Here is a 15,528-nt window from a genome sequence, read left to right on the forward strand (position 1 = left end):
CAGTCACGCAGAAGAGTTCATGAAAGAAGCTTATTTCTTCTGCCTTTGTACGAACCAATGTACTGAACTACACCCATGTATGATTGCCTAGTCTCAACACACGTATAGACATACACGACATAAATTTTTCAGCAGACATTCTCATTTTCCTCTTCAAAACACCTGGAACAACTAGAGCTTCCTTGTTTAGCAAGGCAAAGCAATCGTCAAGGCTAAGTCAAAGCGTGGGAAACTCTTCAGGGTCGTTACTTCTTGATCTATCGGCCACTTTTCGCGCACTATTCACTTTTGGCATTTATTTTTTCTCTCTTTCTCCCGATCAAATGGTGCATGCTTTTTGGCGCGCATCGCTGTCGCCTTAGGCTGCACGCAGGTGCTCAAGAATTATCCTAGATCCAACCTTGTGGTGGGCTACTTGCCAACGGTGACAAAATGATGTCTTCGCGGTCTCTAATGATTCTTGTTGCATGCTGGTTCCAACTGCCGTTCGTGGAACGGCAGCTCAAATTTCCATCTGCCACTTGCATCAATTAAAGGCAGACGACTGAATTTACATGCAACGTTGTGCAAAAACATCTTCATCGCATGATCACGCCACGGACGGCCTGCAGCAACCAACAAAAATAGACCTGTGTTCAGTTACCTTTAATTTCGGCCTTGCATTGTTCCTGTAAAGGCGATTCAAGAATTTGTACAAATTTCTTTAGTGGAAATTACACGTGCGCGACTATAGCCACCGGTACAGTTGTTTTCAGTGCGACTTGAGAGCTTATGGCGGTGGAAAATGTCGATATCATGGCCAGTCTATCGGCCGCAGTTTGTCGCCGTTGACCTGCTTTGCTTACTGGATCCAATGGTCTCAATTAATCTAAACTGGCGTTGTAAACTCAGTAGTAGTTAGCACTGATGTATAGAGCATGAATATCTCAGGGTATAATGAGGAAATCAGTAGGAGAAATCATTTCTGGGCATGCTATGTCATTGTTGGCTGACCAACTTCTGCACTAAAAAGGGCGCGGTGAGCGCGCCACGCCCGTGTGGCTATACGCCTGGTTCGACTTATACGCTAAAGGGAGGTTTATGACCATTGCTGGTGAGCGCGGCGGGAGGTTGTGAAGGGCGATTCATTTATATTATGCATTTCTTGGAATTTTCTTCGCAATAAACTGGGATCAGCTCGGTATTCGCCAAGGGGGAGAGGAAGGCGGCCCTGTTTATACTGCCGTGAACACTTTACGATGATCGCAGTCAAACAAGACTGTATGTACCTACAAAAATAAAGTAGAAGAAAAAACAACTTGTCGTCGGATCCAACCGCCGGCAAGTAATTGTTTTTTCATCTACTTTCTGGTCAGAATTGCCTCCACATGTAATTATTACTTCACAATGATGAAAACATCTCCTAATATGCTTTCTTTTGAGCCAGTGGCTATTAACGCCTTTCTTACTAATTGTGTCTAGTGTGATTCAGCTAATGACACAGGAAGCGGTTGCTGAAATGTCAAAGTGCGTCGTAAAGAACAAAAACAGCTTTCATACGCTGTCTCCTCACTTCTCAGTGCAAAGCAGGGTTCTGATAGAATCGTACTTATACTTTTCGTGTATGTTGTAGCCCGGCTTGGAAGTTGGCCACTATGCCCATGTCCAAAAATGCTAAACAAGTGCAATTATGCTTCAAGGCCAGGAAACCAATACAAACGTTCCTTTGACTTTTTCTGGGCAACATTTTTTTGTGTAGATAGATAAATAGGTTCCGATTTATAGCACAAACTTCAGTGTTTGCACCATGTATAGCGGCTTTCTCATGAGAAACAAAAACATGCGAACAGTTTTGATAATGCTTTAGATTTGATTCCGGTCGAACGCTGAGTACAAGGTACAAAAAGACTACAAAACTCAGGGCATAGTGTGGCAGTTATCTGGGCTTTTATAATGATCTCACTTAGGCACGATTTGATGGCCATCCATGAAATTATTTTGCGATGAAGCATAACACTAGATTTATGTTTCTGACCGAGCCACCCGTAGCATATTAAACGCTCACACTTTAGTCAAGGGTGCTAAACTTCGCCCTGTTATTTTTCTCCTTCCTTGCATGCCGCACGAAAGAAATCAGAAAGAAGATATTTTTAAATGCTTGTTCTTTCTTTTATTGTTTCCCTTCAGCGCCCCTGGCACGGGGAGGATTAGTACGCTTCGTGCCGGGCGTTATAATAAAAAGAAGGAAAAGGGAAAAGGATCCACAAAAACCGCCATAAGCAAGCGAAACTTCCAGAATGTACCGGGGAAAGGGAGCACTGGGGGGTCGCTTACGGAACAGCTGCAGCTTGTACGCGTTGTGAGAGGAATTTTGCGAGGCACGGTACAGGGTGCCCGCGCCTATGGGAAAGGGAAGTCGAAATCGCACGACACTCCAGACAGAGGCTGCCCTTGCCCCCACAGAAACGTTTCCTTTTGCTCATGTTCTCCAGGTTTTCATTTTCTTTTTTTCTCAGCGCCGATGTTGCCATCTGGCAGCCGAGTCACGAACGACGACGACACCACCCACAGGTTTGCGGATTGGTCGTCTCCTCTTGGTACACCCCGCCTCAGTGCTCTCATTGGTCAACTGCCATCAACTTGCTATAAAAGTAGCGGCCCTTCGAATAGGCTGCCATATCCCCCGATGATATCGGCGTGAAGGTATTAGGAAGAGGCTGCACGCGTGAGGAAGCTAAGATCAATCGCCCAAGTAGCGCACTTGAACCGTCTCTCTCCTTTCTCTGTATTTCTTTATTCTGCACTATCCTCGCTCGTTTACCTGGCTCTTGGATTAGGCTAGGATGAAGGATCAGGATGCAGCGCAATCTGCAATCAGCACGTTCTTGGACACGACGGCCCGAAGTCGCAAGGGACGCGATCCGAGAAACCACCAAGAGATGCATTCTTTGTTCGTCCGGCTCAAAGACCTCGTGCCTGGCATGCCTCGCCACACGAAGCTGTCCAAGTTGGAGATCATTGAGAACACCATCGACTATATCACCGAGTTGGAGACTGCACTCAAGATGCACCCGGCCACGACATGCTCGTCGCGTGCAACGGAAACCAGTGCCAGCACTGTGAGGCAACCTTTCGGGTTACTGCCGCCGTCAAGCAACGTGATAGCCACTAACCGCCGTTCTGAACAGGTACGCAGTGGTATAGATGGTTTCCTCTTTGAATGCCGCTTTCATTTTTGTGTCAATGCCTGCTTCGAAGCTCCTGATGGTCAGGCGCGGAAAATTCCTGTGATATGAGATGCATGGTTGCCTTTTTGCTTTGTTCAGTAGTATATGAACATAAACAGGTGCTAATTAACCGCAACTTGTTATGATAAAAAGATTGAGTGATTAAATTCAGCCGCAAGACAAATCAGAAGGGTAAGTGCTTTCAGCCACGGACAGCCATCTTACAGGTCGTCCTCGTTACTGTGCAGAACTAAATGCGGATTTGCATGACTATATGATTTGCCGGTATACGCCTTGCTTTGGAGAGCTGTGCTATAAGGCGAAAAGTCAGCGTTCAGTGGTAGCGTATTGTGCAAGTGCAGGGCTATGGCTATATATGACTTGCGGCGCACAAAGTGAAGTGCGGAATGAATGATGAAATGATGAATGAAACACCTTTATTGCCTAGGATAGGAAGTCCCGTCAAGTCCGTACTCCTCCTCACTTCCTTGGTTTCCAACTGTGTAATCGCACGAAAAGAACACGCGTGAACACCCTCCTTATACTCGCCGATATTTATACGCTTCCCAGGTGACCGCGCCGGACAAGATGCCCAGCCACCTCGGCGAGCAAACGCCGGCACTTGCCCAGGAACAACGCCGGCTCTTCTGCTGATTAGTTAGGGGCCGACAAACCAGTGCCTTCCTTCAAGCTACCTAGAGATATGAGACGCTTCCCGCAGAGGTGCACTGGGAGGCATTGGCGACGACTTGGGGCTACGAGGAGCCAGGTTACGCAAGGGCACCCTTTGGCACAACCTGGTTCACCAATCGACAACCGCTTTGCACGGAACCTGCGTGCAACTTCTTGCAATGCGATCGCAAGCCGGTACTGAAACATGGGGAGCATGCTGCTGAAGTCGGCGCTCAGGTAAATCCTTTCAGCATGCACTTAAAACCTTCCGATAAACTATGCATGCGTTGTTTCATATTCTTGCGCTGAATGAGCGCATGCTTTCGAAGCGTGTAACACGATTTCTTCCTCTTTCTTTTTAAATTGATCGCAGAACGATCAACGCTGAATGCTAAGCTTCTGGTGATTGAATTCTTGACACGGTCCAGAACACACCCCTGAGGTGAGTGCTCGCATCCCCGCGCGCCTGTATTGACTATGCTGTGTGTTGTTATTAACTCGGAATTTTCATTTTGTCGTTAACAGCGCGCTAAGCCCTAGTCGCGGAAAAGATCACGCATTGCTGAAGATTCCGTGCCGAGCCCCGCCTGCTATCACAAGTTGAAGAGACACGATGTGACCATGGCTGACAAGGAACAATAGGCGCATGCGTGGTTGTCACTCTGATCGTTCCGGATACAAGCGATTGCATGTCAACGTTTGTAATAAAAGTTATCGCCTAGAAAATCTGCGCGTGTTCTGTGATCTGTTTGTTGCCGACGTTTTCAGCGTCGAAGCTTATACCCCTGTCACGCGGACAGTTTCGATCGTCATTGAACTCGATCTGCATTCAACTCAAAGCAGATCGAGGTTGTCACAAGGCAACTTTCAAGTGCAATCGAGCTCCAGTCTGCTTGATTCGAAGCTGCTTCCTCAATCGCTCTTGAGATTTCGAGCACACTCGAAAGCGGTCGTCGACACCCTCGTCATCAGCGAGCTCTAAAATTTGAAAACAAATGAATGACACAGAACCGCAAGTAATAACATATAAATGTATTAAAATGCATGATAGAACATTTTTAAATCATTCTTAGAACATTCGTCGAACATTGCTTATATTGAGCTAACTAATATCTACACCACGGTCCACTGCTTGTAAAGATGGCAACCTCTTCGACTGCGTCGGCGCGGAAACTGTGGAGCGAAAGAGAAACTGCAGCACTCATAGACGACTGGGAGGATAGATTAGGAGACCTGAGGCGCCAAAAGCGAAATGCTGCTGTGTGCGCTGAAATCGCGCAATCGTTACCCCAATCTTGCGTTTCTTTTTGAGACTCATTGCGACTGACAGCAGGCGATCACACCAGCGTGCTTTGTCTGTCGCCAGAACATTTGGCGTCACCTAGCACACACGAAGGAAATTTCTCAATGCTCATTTAAAACGCCCGTGTAGCACCGGATGCTTCAATCCTTCTTGAAAGCCTCAATGCAGACCGAGTTCAATGAGGATCGGAAGTGTTCGTGTGGCAAAGGTATTACACAGTGAGCCAAATACACGCTAAAAATATTTTGCAGGTATTTAGCTCCGCCTAAACAGGTATAAAACGTGCCTAATCAGTATTTGGGGTGCTTTTGCTTGGCGGTTTAGCAATGAAATACTGGAGTTTAATTTGTTTGGTTTATGGCGTGAGGAAAGCTACGCAGTATCGGTCTCTCTTCTTGTTGGACACGTATATGTAGCCTGTAATGAATGGCATAAAATTGGACCTACATGTGCCATTGGTTAAAATACCCGTAGCTAACTAGCCTCCATTTAACTTAACTAGCCAATGGATACTAAAATGGGAAACGAAGGTAATGGTATTGATACCACACCGAATGAACGTTCCAAAACAAGCGGTTTCGTCCAAATTTTGATACCCTGTACACGCCATTGCCAAGCAAGGCTTTCGCCTTACAAATCAACTGCGATTCAGTCACTTCCTGCCTAGTTCCTTGCAGCGATACGTCACGCTCGCTGTAAATCCCTTCTTTAGACAAACCTATATTCAGGGCTTCTAAACAGACGCTTTTAAAATGTTAATGAACATAGCATGGGTGAATCTCTCAAGGCGTTGCTTCAATATTAGGAGCAACAGACATTGCAAGATAAAGTGACATTCCAAACTGTCATGAAACGCAGCGGAAACTCAGTTTATATTGGCTTTCAGCTGCTTATCTCATGCAAGGTGACAAGTTCAAAGCCGGCTGCGGAGGTCGTATTTCGATGGAAGAGAAATACAAATGCACCCAGTGTACTGGGCGATGTAGACGCCATTTCAGTACCGAAGGTGGTCTGAGTTAAAGCGGAGCCCATCACCGCCAAACGACGTCCCTCATAGTCCAAAATATCTTGCTCTAAGACACGTCGTTTAGTGGTGATTGGCTCCGGACAGAGGGCGGCGCCCACACTGTGGCTAGACTTCATATGTCTACCACACGGTGTGGGAATGTTAAAAAAAAAGAAGAAATCCTACCATTTTCCCTACCCGTTTCCCACCCGAGAGGCATGAGAGGGGGCCCTGCTCAGCTGCTCACCGTTAAGAGTCCTAACGGGCTCTGGCCAAGCGGCCAATGGAGGCGGCAGCTTTGTCCAGCGGGATCCCGGATATAGTGAGAGCACTATATCCCGGACCACGGCCGGTCTCGAGGGAGAGCGCGTTTCTCTCTTCTCTTACGGCCTCTCCAATGGGGTCTGTTTCCACCGCCCGCCGCGCCTTGGTGGGGTCGCCACCGCCCCACTGCTGCTCCTCCGCTACAGCCGTTCACGCGCAAGGGAAACGCGCGCTCGCTCTTCGCTCCGCCCGCTTCGGTTGCAACCGGCAGGTCCTGATATTTCACCCCTTATGGCTTATAGGAAGAAGCCGTAATCAGCATCTGATTTATCGTGTATGAGCAATAAAATAGTCAATAATGCGCGTGCGCGAGAGAGCGCGCGCGCCTTCGTCAGTGCTGTCGCGCACGGTCGAATGAAGTTTCGGGCGCACTTACATCAACACTTTTTGCCCCTAAATTTTTCACAAAACTATATGTACCATTTTATGCAGTGTGCCTTTGAAAGCTGTAAGCAGGTACAGCGCGACCTGACGCTAGTGCATGACAAACTGTTGGGTGGATATTCTGTCAACCGCTGCCGTTTTCGTTTACAGCAAAAGAGGCACTGACGAAAATTCATAGCACGTCTCAGATTCAGAGTAGGGAACAAAAATTTCAGTTGTTTAGTGAAGTGGGCTGTTCTAGCTTCGTTTAAAACAAATCAGTAGGTTGAAAGACAGCAGATGTATACGTAGTCTCGCGACTGACGCACACGTAGACAGTCGAAGTCAGTTTAATACAGTGATAAAAAATAAACATTTAATCAAGGAAATGGGCATAAACAGATATGCATAATTGAAAAGAGCAACAAGCAATAAAAAAAAATGTCCTTCAAAGTTAACACATTGCACTCATTCATCAAAACGGTACATGCGGCTAGAAAATTAATGTCTCAAAATCTTTCTGGACGGTTTGTGCACATAAGGAGCTGGCCTTTCGTTCCTGTCTGTCACTTTCTTAGCATAATTTACAAGAAGGATTCTGAGAAATTTCTCACATATTAAAGAAGCGGACCTTATTGGCCTCGAGATCGAGCAGAGTCGCCACTCAGTGTGGATGCGTTTTCGCGTCGCGTGCCAGCCCGCAGTGATTTACGCGCGCGCATGCGACGTGTACAGGAGTATTTTTGTTTGTTTCGCAGCTCCTGTGAGCTTTTGCTTACCTATCTGCCTCTTGCAAAATAAATATGAACAGTCTATAATCCCACGCTTCATTAAAAAAAAATATACTTGTCCGTATCGAGCATGTCATGCTTGGATAAGCACATCATCCATCGCGGTCTTCGGCGCTTGAGATCATTTGACATGCAATGTCTCAAACGAAGTGGCACTGTCGTTACCGCCGTCTCAAAGCAAAACAGGTCGCTGCCGTCAATTAAAGTTAATGCAAACGCTCAAAATCGCATATTCCCGTTTCTGTTTGGAATACCGCAGCTACTAAAACATATGCCACCGCAGACTGCTTCATATAGCAGAATGAAGTTTGAACAGACCACTCTATGCCTACTATGCCTTCTGTATTCACAATAGAGTTGTGTGAGTACTTTTCTTCTCCTTTTTTTTTTTTTTTTGCTTTTAAACCTCTGTCGCGGTGTCTCAATGGTAAGGGCGCTCGACTGCTGATTTCGAGAACGGGGGATTCAATCACAACCGTTTCGAAAGGCGCTCCTCTGCTGTGGGATTTGACTGCACAATAAACAATCCCACGTGGTAAATGTGGTGTTAATAATGAAAAAAAAAAAAAAAACGACACCAAAACCAGCCTCTGCAATCATCCGTCATAGCCGATGCCGCTTTCATGCGTTAAACCCGGGCCAATATTCATTTTTCTTTTTTTTTTTGTTATGAAGGCTCCTGTGCACCCGTAAAAGTTTTAGTGGGCACATTTTGCTTTAGAGAAATGCTCGAATGTTTCGGAAACATATTTCCTGCACCTAATTGTTACCCTAAATATTACATAATACACCTAGATTAATGTACTTTACTGGTAGCCTATTACAATCATTATAATCCCTTTTCGTCCAAGTGCTGTCTTCGGAGCAAACTCGTCGTTTCTGACAAGGGGAGTAAAACAGCTTCATGCGGTCTTAAATATCAGTGTTCGGGAATAAATACATCTTTATAGTCGCATGATAAGATGACCTCCATTTCTTTCGGAATGGTTTTATATCCGGCATCTGTTTTGGAAGCAACCCTAATATTTTACTTCGCATAAGATTTAGTCACTGCTAAATAATTAGTGATAAAGAAATTTTCAGTCTGTAAAATGGCTTCCCAGAACATGACCGTGTCCATGCGCAGTTTATAACGATGTCTTCGCAGCGAGTAATTCGTAGCTTGCACTTTAACGTTATTGAAAATTAATCGCTGATTATTGTAAATTCTGTCAAGTGTGTAAAAGTTCCCTCACACGGTGAAATTTACTGGCATTGCAAAACAAAATAATTACAGTACTAATTTACCGTTATATATTAACATCACACACATCAGAAATCCCTTATACTTTCCTCGGTTTCAGGAAAACATTTACAGTTAGTGGCGCATGCAGTAATACACTATCACATTCTATGACAGTGGCCGCAAAAAGCATCTCGACAAATTCAATCCTCTCCGCTCTGCACGTGAGTAGTCAGCTTTCCTGTGCGGCGAGGTTTCCTGTACAGTGTCGGCGTGATCTCATTTTCGGGGAGTACTTGTGCGTGGTTGTCTGGGCCAGAGTTTATGTGCACTCAGTCTAAAGCAGCTCGCAATGCAGTGCGCTGCCAGTGCTACATTTAACTTGCTTAATCCTCGAGTCAAGTACGATATAATGAACCAGCTTTCTCGATTCAATCAAAGGTACTGCAGGTATCTGCGTGGGCTTGACACTAAATTCGCCGGTCTCACTCGCATGAGACACGCGCAAACTGTTTAAAAGTCGATAAGAAAAACAAAGCTGTCATTAGGCAGGCCCAAGCATTAGGCGCGTGAGCGCGGTACAGCGCCAGAAACGTGCAAAGTAAATCTAGAAGTCTGGTAGCTCCGTGCATTGTTTTCCTAAAATCCGCTCTTCTTCTGCTGCATTGGCGAAATCCTTGGATTTTTTTTCTGCAATATTGCAGAAATACTGCAGAAGACACGTTTTCATCGCCAACAAACCCGCCGTAAACTCGGAAGCAGACCTACGCAGCGTGCGTTTCTGCGAGCGCCGCCGGCTGCCGATCCACACTATCGGAGTGACGGTGGCGCCACCTCTAGGTCGATCTCGCGGCGAATAGCATGCATGGCTATTGTCAATGCCTTCCGGGCAACTCAGCAAAGGTGAGTTCTGAAGTGCTGGCTGGATTAAGATTTGAAGGACTTCAAGGACATTTGTGTGTGGTAGGTGCACGACAGCTTTTTCAAAAAAAAAAAAAAAAAGACACAACCTTGTCCAAGAGGGCTACAAACTCTGGTTTTGGATAATGCAGTCCGCTAGAATCTTGTCCTCGCAAAATATAGTGTACATGGGGCTGCTTCTTTCGCTGGTTTCAAGAAGGATAGCACAAGCGTCACACCCGAAGTCACTGATTAACTTCACAATGTATCCAGCGACGTAAGCTAAGCCAGAATACGTGACAGTGGGTAATGGGATGACAGGAGATACCATCACTTGTTTCAGTTCCTCGGTTACTGATTGCGGCAGAGCTGAACTGATTTCGTCGGTGTCAACACTAGGTGCCTAGGCGCGCAATACAGTGCGACATACAACTCCTATAGTCACCTCTGAATAAATAGCACGGAGAAAAGCTTTTATATCCATTATTGAGGAGTGTCCCTTGAGTAACAGTGGCGAATGTGTAATAAGCAAAGCATTCTGCCAAAATAATGGGGCAGCGATTGCTCTCTAAGGCAGGCATTACTAGATAGTTGGAACTATTAGTACAAAAACATACTAGAAAAAGAAAGAAAATATTGCTAGGAATTCGTGCTTGAAACAGATTTCCTGTTTTTTCATGAAATAATCATGATATCATGTAAACATTTCATTAAACCAACGTTTATTTGCAAAATTAAAATAATGTTTATAATACAACATAAAACATTTGCTGGTCTATAATTTATAGCAAAATTGATAACAAAACTTAAAGGCGTTTACTCTGACGTTATACTAATACTTTGTCATGTAAGCATTGTGCAACTTACAATACATTTTTATAAAATTATTTTCATCTTCGGTGTTACCATGGTTTCTCATCTAGCGCTGAAAGGCAGTTTTGCCATTGTTGCTGTTATGTTTGCCTTGAAGAAGCTTCGATGTGATCACTGCTCATTCACTTTTTTATTCATCTTCTTCTACAGGCTTGGGCAAAAATTCAGATTAAAATGAACAAAAGCAGATACCATGCCGCAATACATGTCATATGCTTTTCGAGCGTTTGCTGAGCGACAGTGTTTTTTAATATAAAGACTCCATTCATGTGTGTAGCATGCTGACAGAATGCCGCTGCAGCATCTACCTTCTGTAATCTTTCATTTAGGGGCTGCACTCGCCACGAAACCCGCGGGCGACAGCGCGAAACCAGGCAAAAGCCACCCGCCGCCACTGAAGCAGATGCGGAGCGAACAGTGAGCAGGTCGCGCCCCTTGCGGCGGCGGAGAGCGTGACTCAAGGATAAAAATTCCCATTGTTCACGCGGCAATCCGCCTTTTGCGGCAGGATGTGGCGCCATCATGCGGGAGCGGGCGGGAAACACATTGAGCGGCAGTGTAGCAGACGACGCGAGAGCGCACCATACGAAATGGCCACGCCAACGCTGGTAGAAAGCGAAAGCTTCCCCCCTTTTTTGGCCTCGGAGCGGAAAGTAGTGACAGTGATTGCAGCATATCATGTTCACGCAGTATGGGGGAAGGTAGAGCGTTTTCACAATCCACTAATAACGCACGTACGCATATACTATCTTCGTATTGTAAGAGCGTGTAGCGCGGGCCGTGTTCGACGTGACAGAATGAGAGGCTCTCAGTGTGCAGGTTTTCGGCAGACAGGAGAGCGTGGGGGCAGAGAGAGAGAGAGAGGGGGATCTCAAAGGGCAAAGCAGCCAGGGGTTTGTTGATGCTGCAGAGCTAGGTGGAATCGTCTCCTGTGACTTTGAGCGGCGCATATGCGCGGGGTGTCTTGAGTTACCGAGCACAATGCGGTCACCGCGGCGCCGGCATGGTGCAATGGGCGTCGCTTCCTCCTCGCGTCATCTACAACCGTGCAGCTATAGGATTTCATCCACGAAGATCGGCAGAGAGTCACATATACACACCCCGTGAAAAGGGCATTGTCCCGGCCCGAATGCACACCTGCAGGAAACTCGCTGCATTTTTCTGGCAATGGATGATTCAGAGCTGTAGCCGGTTTCTGGCCTCAGGAGTCAGAACGGATGTGGTCGCAGTGGTGAAAATGTTCTCGGTGCGCAGAGAATGGTCATTCTGTTGTGAAAGGATCTCCAACGTTCATTTCTGCCTCCGCCGCGATTTCTGCGGAATCAACAACTTGGTGACACATGTGAATCTCCTACATATCGGATGCGCATCTCGGTCAGGAACGATCCACTCTGCAAGTGAACGAGCATAAACCCTCCAGGAGACTCATTTATTGTGCCGGGCGGTTTCCTTGCCGTTGCAAACGGTTGGACGAAGACGACGATTATCAAGCTCCCTAACGAAGTGCATCTGATTGCGTACATTAAAGGAACAAAGTCCGGATGCTTTGGCGTGCACGAAGGCGAGCCTTTTATTAGAAAAAAAAATACTGTGCGTCGTGCAAGTGTCAAGTGCGTCATATGCTCCGAGCGGCAAAAACATAGATACTACAGGTATGTATGCATCTAAGCGAAATAGGCATGATGAAAAGTACCTACTGGAGTTTTCACCCAGGCTGTAGCGCACCAGTGATAGGTGCAATGAGGATATCTTCGGTGCGTGATTGCTTCAGTTGCACCGGGGCCTGAAGGCGATGTATTTTGTCCCTTCTTATCTTTATGTGGGAAAGGGCTATAGGTAGCTTAGATATCACAGGCGGCTGTGTGCGCTACGCCGTAATATTTAGCATGTTTTATCGTGACTGCCACCTCACTAACAAGAAAAAAAAAAAATACGGCGTTTTAATGCACTGCCGTTCGCGAGCCTCATGACCAGCTCAACCACTCGGCTCGCTAACGGCGGTGCATCACAACAAACACCCTTTTTTTCTTCTTTTTAGTCAGGCGGAAGTCGCGATAAAACATGCTAAATATTACGGTCTAGCGCACACAGCCACCTGTGATATCTGCGCTACCCGGCCCCTTCGCACATAAATAAAACAAACGACAAAATACATCGCAATCAGACGCGTCGAACAAGTGCTCATTGCGGCTATCACTGGTGGGTTACAGGCTTGGTGCAAACTCCGGTAGATACTTTTCATCATGCACATTTCCTTTAGATGCATACATACCTGTAACGAAGTGTTTTTCGCACAGTCGAGAGCACGCAGTCGGCTGCCAAGGTCGCCCATTCACGTCTTGACGCTTGGTTGCCCTAATCCAAGCTTCACGCCGTTGCAGGTCGCGACTCGCCGAAGGAAACCTAACAAAACGCGTCTTGCATCCCGGCACGCCTCGAGAGTGGCAGCCGTAAGCGGCACAGGTGGTTGGCATCGTTTTACCGAGGCTGTGAACGTAACGCGCCTCCAGCCCCCGTGCGTTGGCTATGAGTGCGGCGACGAGAAGCGCCGTCGACGCCTCTCAATGTGTTTTCATCAGTCGCCGCTGGGGCTTCGCGCATGCGCAGAAAACTCGCGCAAAAGGCGGATTGAGAAGGCCGTAAGAAAGAGCGCGCGCTCTCTCCCTCGAGACCGGCCGTGCCCGGACTAAGGACTCCATGGACTCACGTAAATGCCCTTTTGAGCATGCTCCCTCATTTTTTTTTTCTTTAAGTGTTTTCACCGTCACCATCACCGCTCTCATAATCCATTGCTTTAGAATGTTAAACAGAAGAAGACAAATAAAGTTCAACCTGCAAACGAACAGAATAGGCGCAGCAACTTATGAATTACCTCACTTATGGAGTTATTAGTATAGTTGAAAACAGCATTTATCGAGCGAACTGAGCGTTTGTGAAGACAAGTGTTCCTAGCTCTTTCACAGGACGATTTCGAAAAATTAGTGAAGCTTTTCGCTTCAAAACTTGAATTGGATGCCGCCTGCTAGTTCTTCGCCTCGATGCGAGGTGGCGCCGTAATTGCCGCTCGTCCAGAGCCGGTTGTGCGCTCGTCAGGGCGGGTTCATGTAAACCCGGTAGGGTCGAGTCCACTCAACTGCACTACCCAACTCGACCCTCCGCTGTCGGGTCCATGTACTAAACAGGGCTTAAGTTAGAAAAGGTCACAAAATATGGACTACAGCTGTCGCCACCACCGAGTAAATTCGAGCAGCATATGCGTGCGCTACTAAGGAGCACTGTCTTTCTGCAACTACATCGCTAATTGTACAGATTTTGCTCAGCGTGAACTTTAATGTTCCATGAATCAAGATACCAAAGATGAAAAGTTTATTGCTTGGTTTCATGAAGATTTTTTTTTAGGTGTGCCCATATGCAAGCTGTGTTTTCGGAAGCGTAAACATTATAATTTTCGTAGAAGAGGCTGAGTTTTAATTCGTCTTCACTTGTGACGATCGAAAACCATGTTTTCAGCCATATCGATAGCCACCGGAATAAAATCTTGCATACATACGCAGACCGAACTTCAAGTTTCTGACAATTTTTTTTTTTTCAGTCGCGTCTATGAAATGATATATTTGTTCTCATTTGTAAATTGGCTAAAATTATCAATTTATCTAATTTACTTCCGTCACTGAAAATTACAGACCCTTTTTTACTTGGCGATATAATCAACAAACATTTAGGCCTATTACCTTCATTAACAGAAATAATTTATTTGCAAAAATTATCATGCATGATTTCTGCATGGACAACTTACGAAAACTGCATGTATGATTTCGCAAATTCATTCGACAAAATTCTATGCCCTAAACTATTATTAAAATTTACTTGCACATTTCAAAACCAATCGATCACTGAGTGATTTATGCCATCTCTCTTCTTGAGCAATTTCAGATTCAGGGGTATATATATATTCGGCATTAATTCAGTCGACCTTGATATTTTGGATCCTCCTCTGTCTACTTTTCAGCGGTATCTTCTTTCAGGGTTTAAACGCGCCAGTTAGACTCAACGCATATTACTCCAAAAGGCTAATTTCTACTTGAACAGGACGACAACACTTCCTAAGTGTCGATCGATTAAGCTTGGTCTTGCTGTGTTCTAGTTATCCTGGTTCATCCACTTTATAAAGCGATTGCGATGGAACCTGCTTCTTGCTCCATATAAGGAGAAAGTTTTCAGTAAGAAGAAGGGGGCAGGAGCGTCGCGCTAGGCCCGCTGCGATCCATTAAATCTTCTCATAGTTCTCGGTCACTTTCTCTCTGTTCCCTGCGTTCATCGCCTTACCGCCCCGTAACAGTATGATAGGACTAAATCAGAACTTACAACAAGAAAAATGACTGGAGTGAGAGTTGACAGATGGTGTTAAACCTGGGGTAAGCCAGACTGTATGGTAATCATAAGAAAGAAAACCATGTCGATTACAAACGTAGCCTCAACGATAGTCCGATGACAAGAGGAAGTAATTACAAATACCACGGACAACACTTCTGAATTATGTAGGAAATGTCATGTAACGTACACGTATCAACGCCTAAATTAACTGTGAGTCTTACAGTATATTTACGGTGCTGTGCCTGAAATAAAACTCTGCTATTTAAAACGCTGGTCCACACTTCTTGCAGCTGTACTAATGGAGTGAATTCAGCGCCTCTGCAGGGAAAGATATATATTGCAGCGAAAACTTGAAATATTTATTTGTTTTCAACCGCCGCCAGCATGCGGCCTTACTGCGATTCGACGCCATCGTGTTGCTTTATTCTTTTGCGGGCGCAAGTGAGCCCAGAGTTAATTTTGTGTGCACGGCATTGTCACCACCACGTGGCAAT

The 15,528-nt window shown here is 45.9% G+C and overlaps 1 protein-coding gene across 1 annotated transcript; it reads left to right on the forward strand.

Annotated features, from left to right (window-relative positions):
* Positions 1-2,731: 2,731 nt before the first annotated feature.
* On the forward strand, positions 2,732-3,860 carry LOC146179064 (DNA-binding protein inhibitor ID-1-like). The gene is made up of 2 exons (XM_084580102.1): positions 2,732-3,167; positions 3,777-3,860. The coding sequence occupies exons 1-2, from the start codon at positions 2,823-2,825 to the stop codon at positions 3,858-3,860; spliced, it is 429 nt and encodes a 142-aa protein (XP_084436228.1). The 5' UTR covers positions 2,732-2,822.
* Positions 3,861-15,528: the final 11,668 nt, after the last annotated feature.

This window comes from Amblyomma maculatum, chromosome 9 (assembly GCF_055883805.1).
Source record: "Amblyomma maculatum isolate TAMU_Amacu chromosome 9, ASM5588380v1, whole genome shotgun sequence".
NCBI classification, from domain to species: Eukaryota; Metazoa; Arthropoda; class Arachnida; order Ixodida; family Ixodidae; genus Amblyomma; species Amblyomma maculatum.

Excerpts from the sequence above, each read along its gene's own strand:
- LOC146179064 (XM_084580102.1), top strand. The coding sequence starts at position 2,823 with ATGAAGGATCAGGATGCAGCGCAATCTGCAATCAGCACGTTCTTGGAC. Across the intron at positions 3,168-3,776 it reads CTAACCGCCGTTCTGAACAG|GTGACCGCGCCGGACAAGAT; the intron begins GTACGCAGTGGT and ends TACGCTTCCCAG.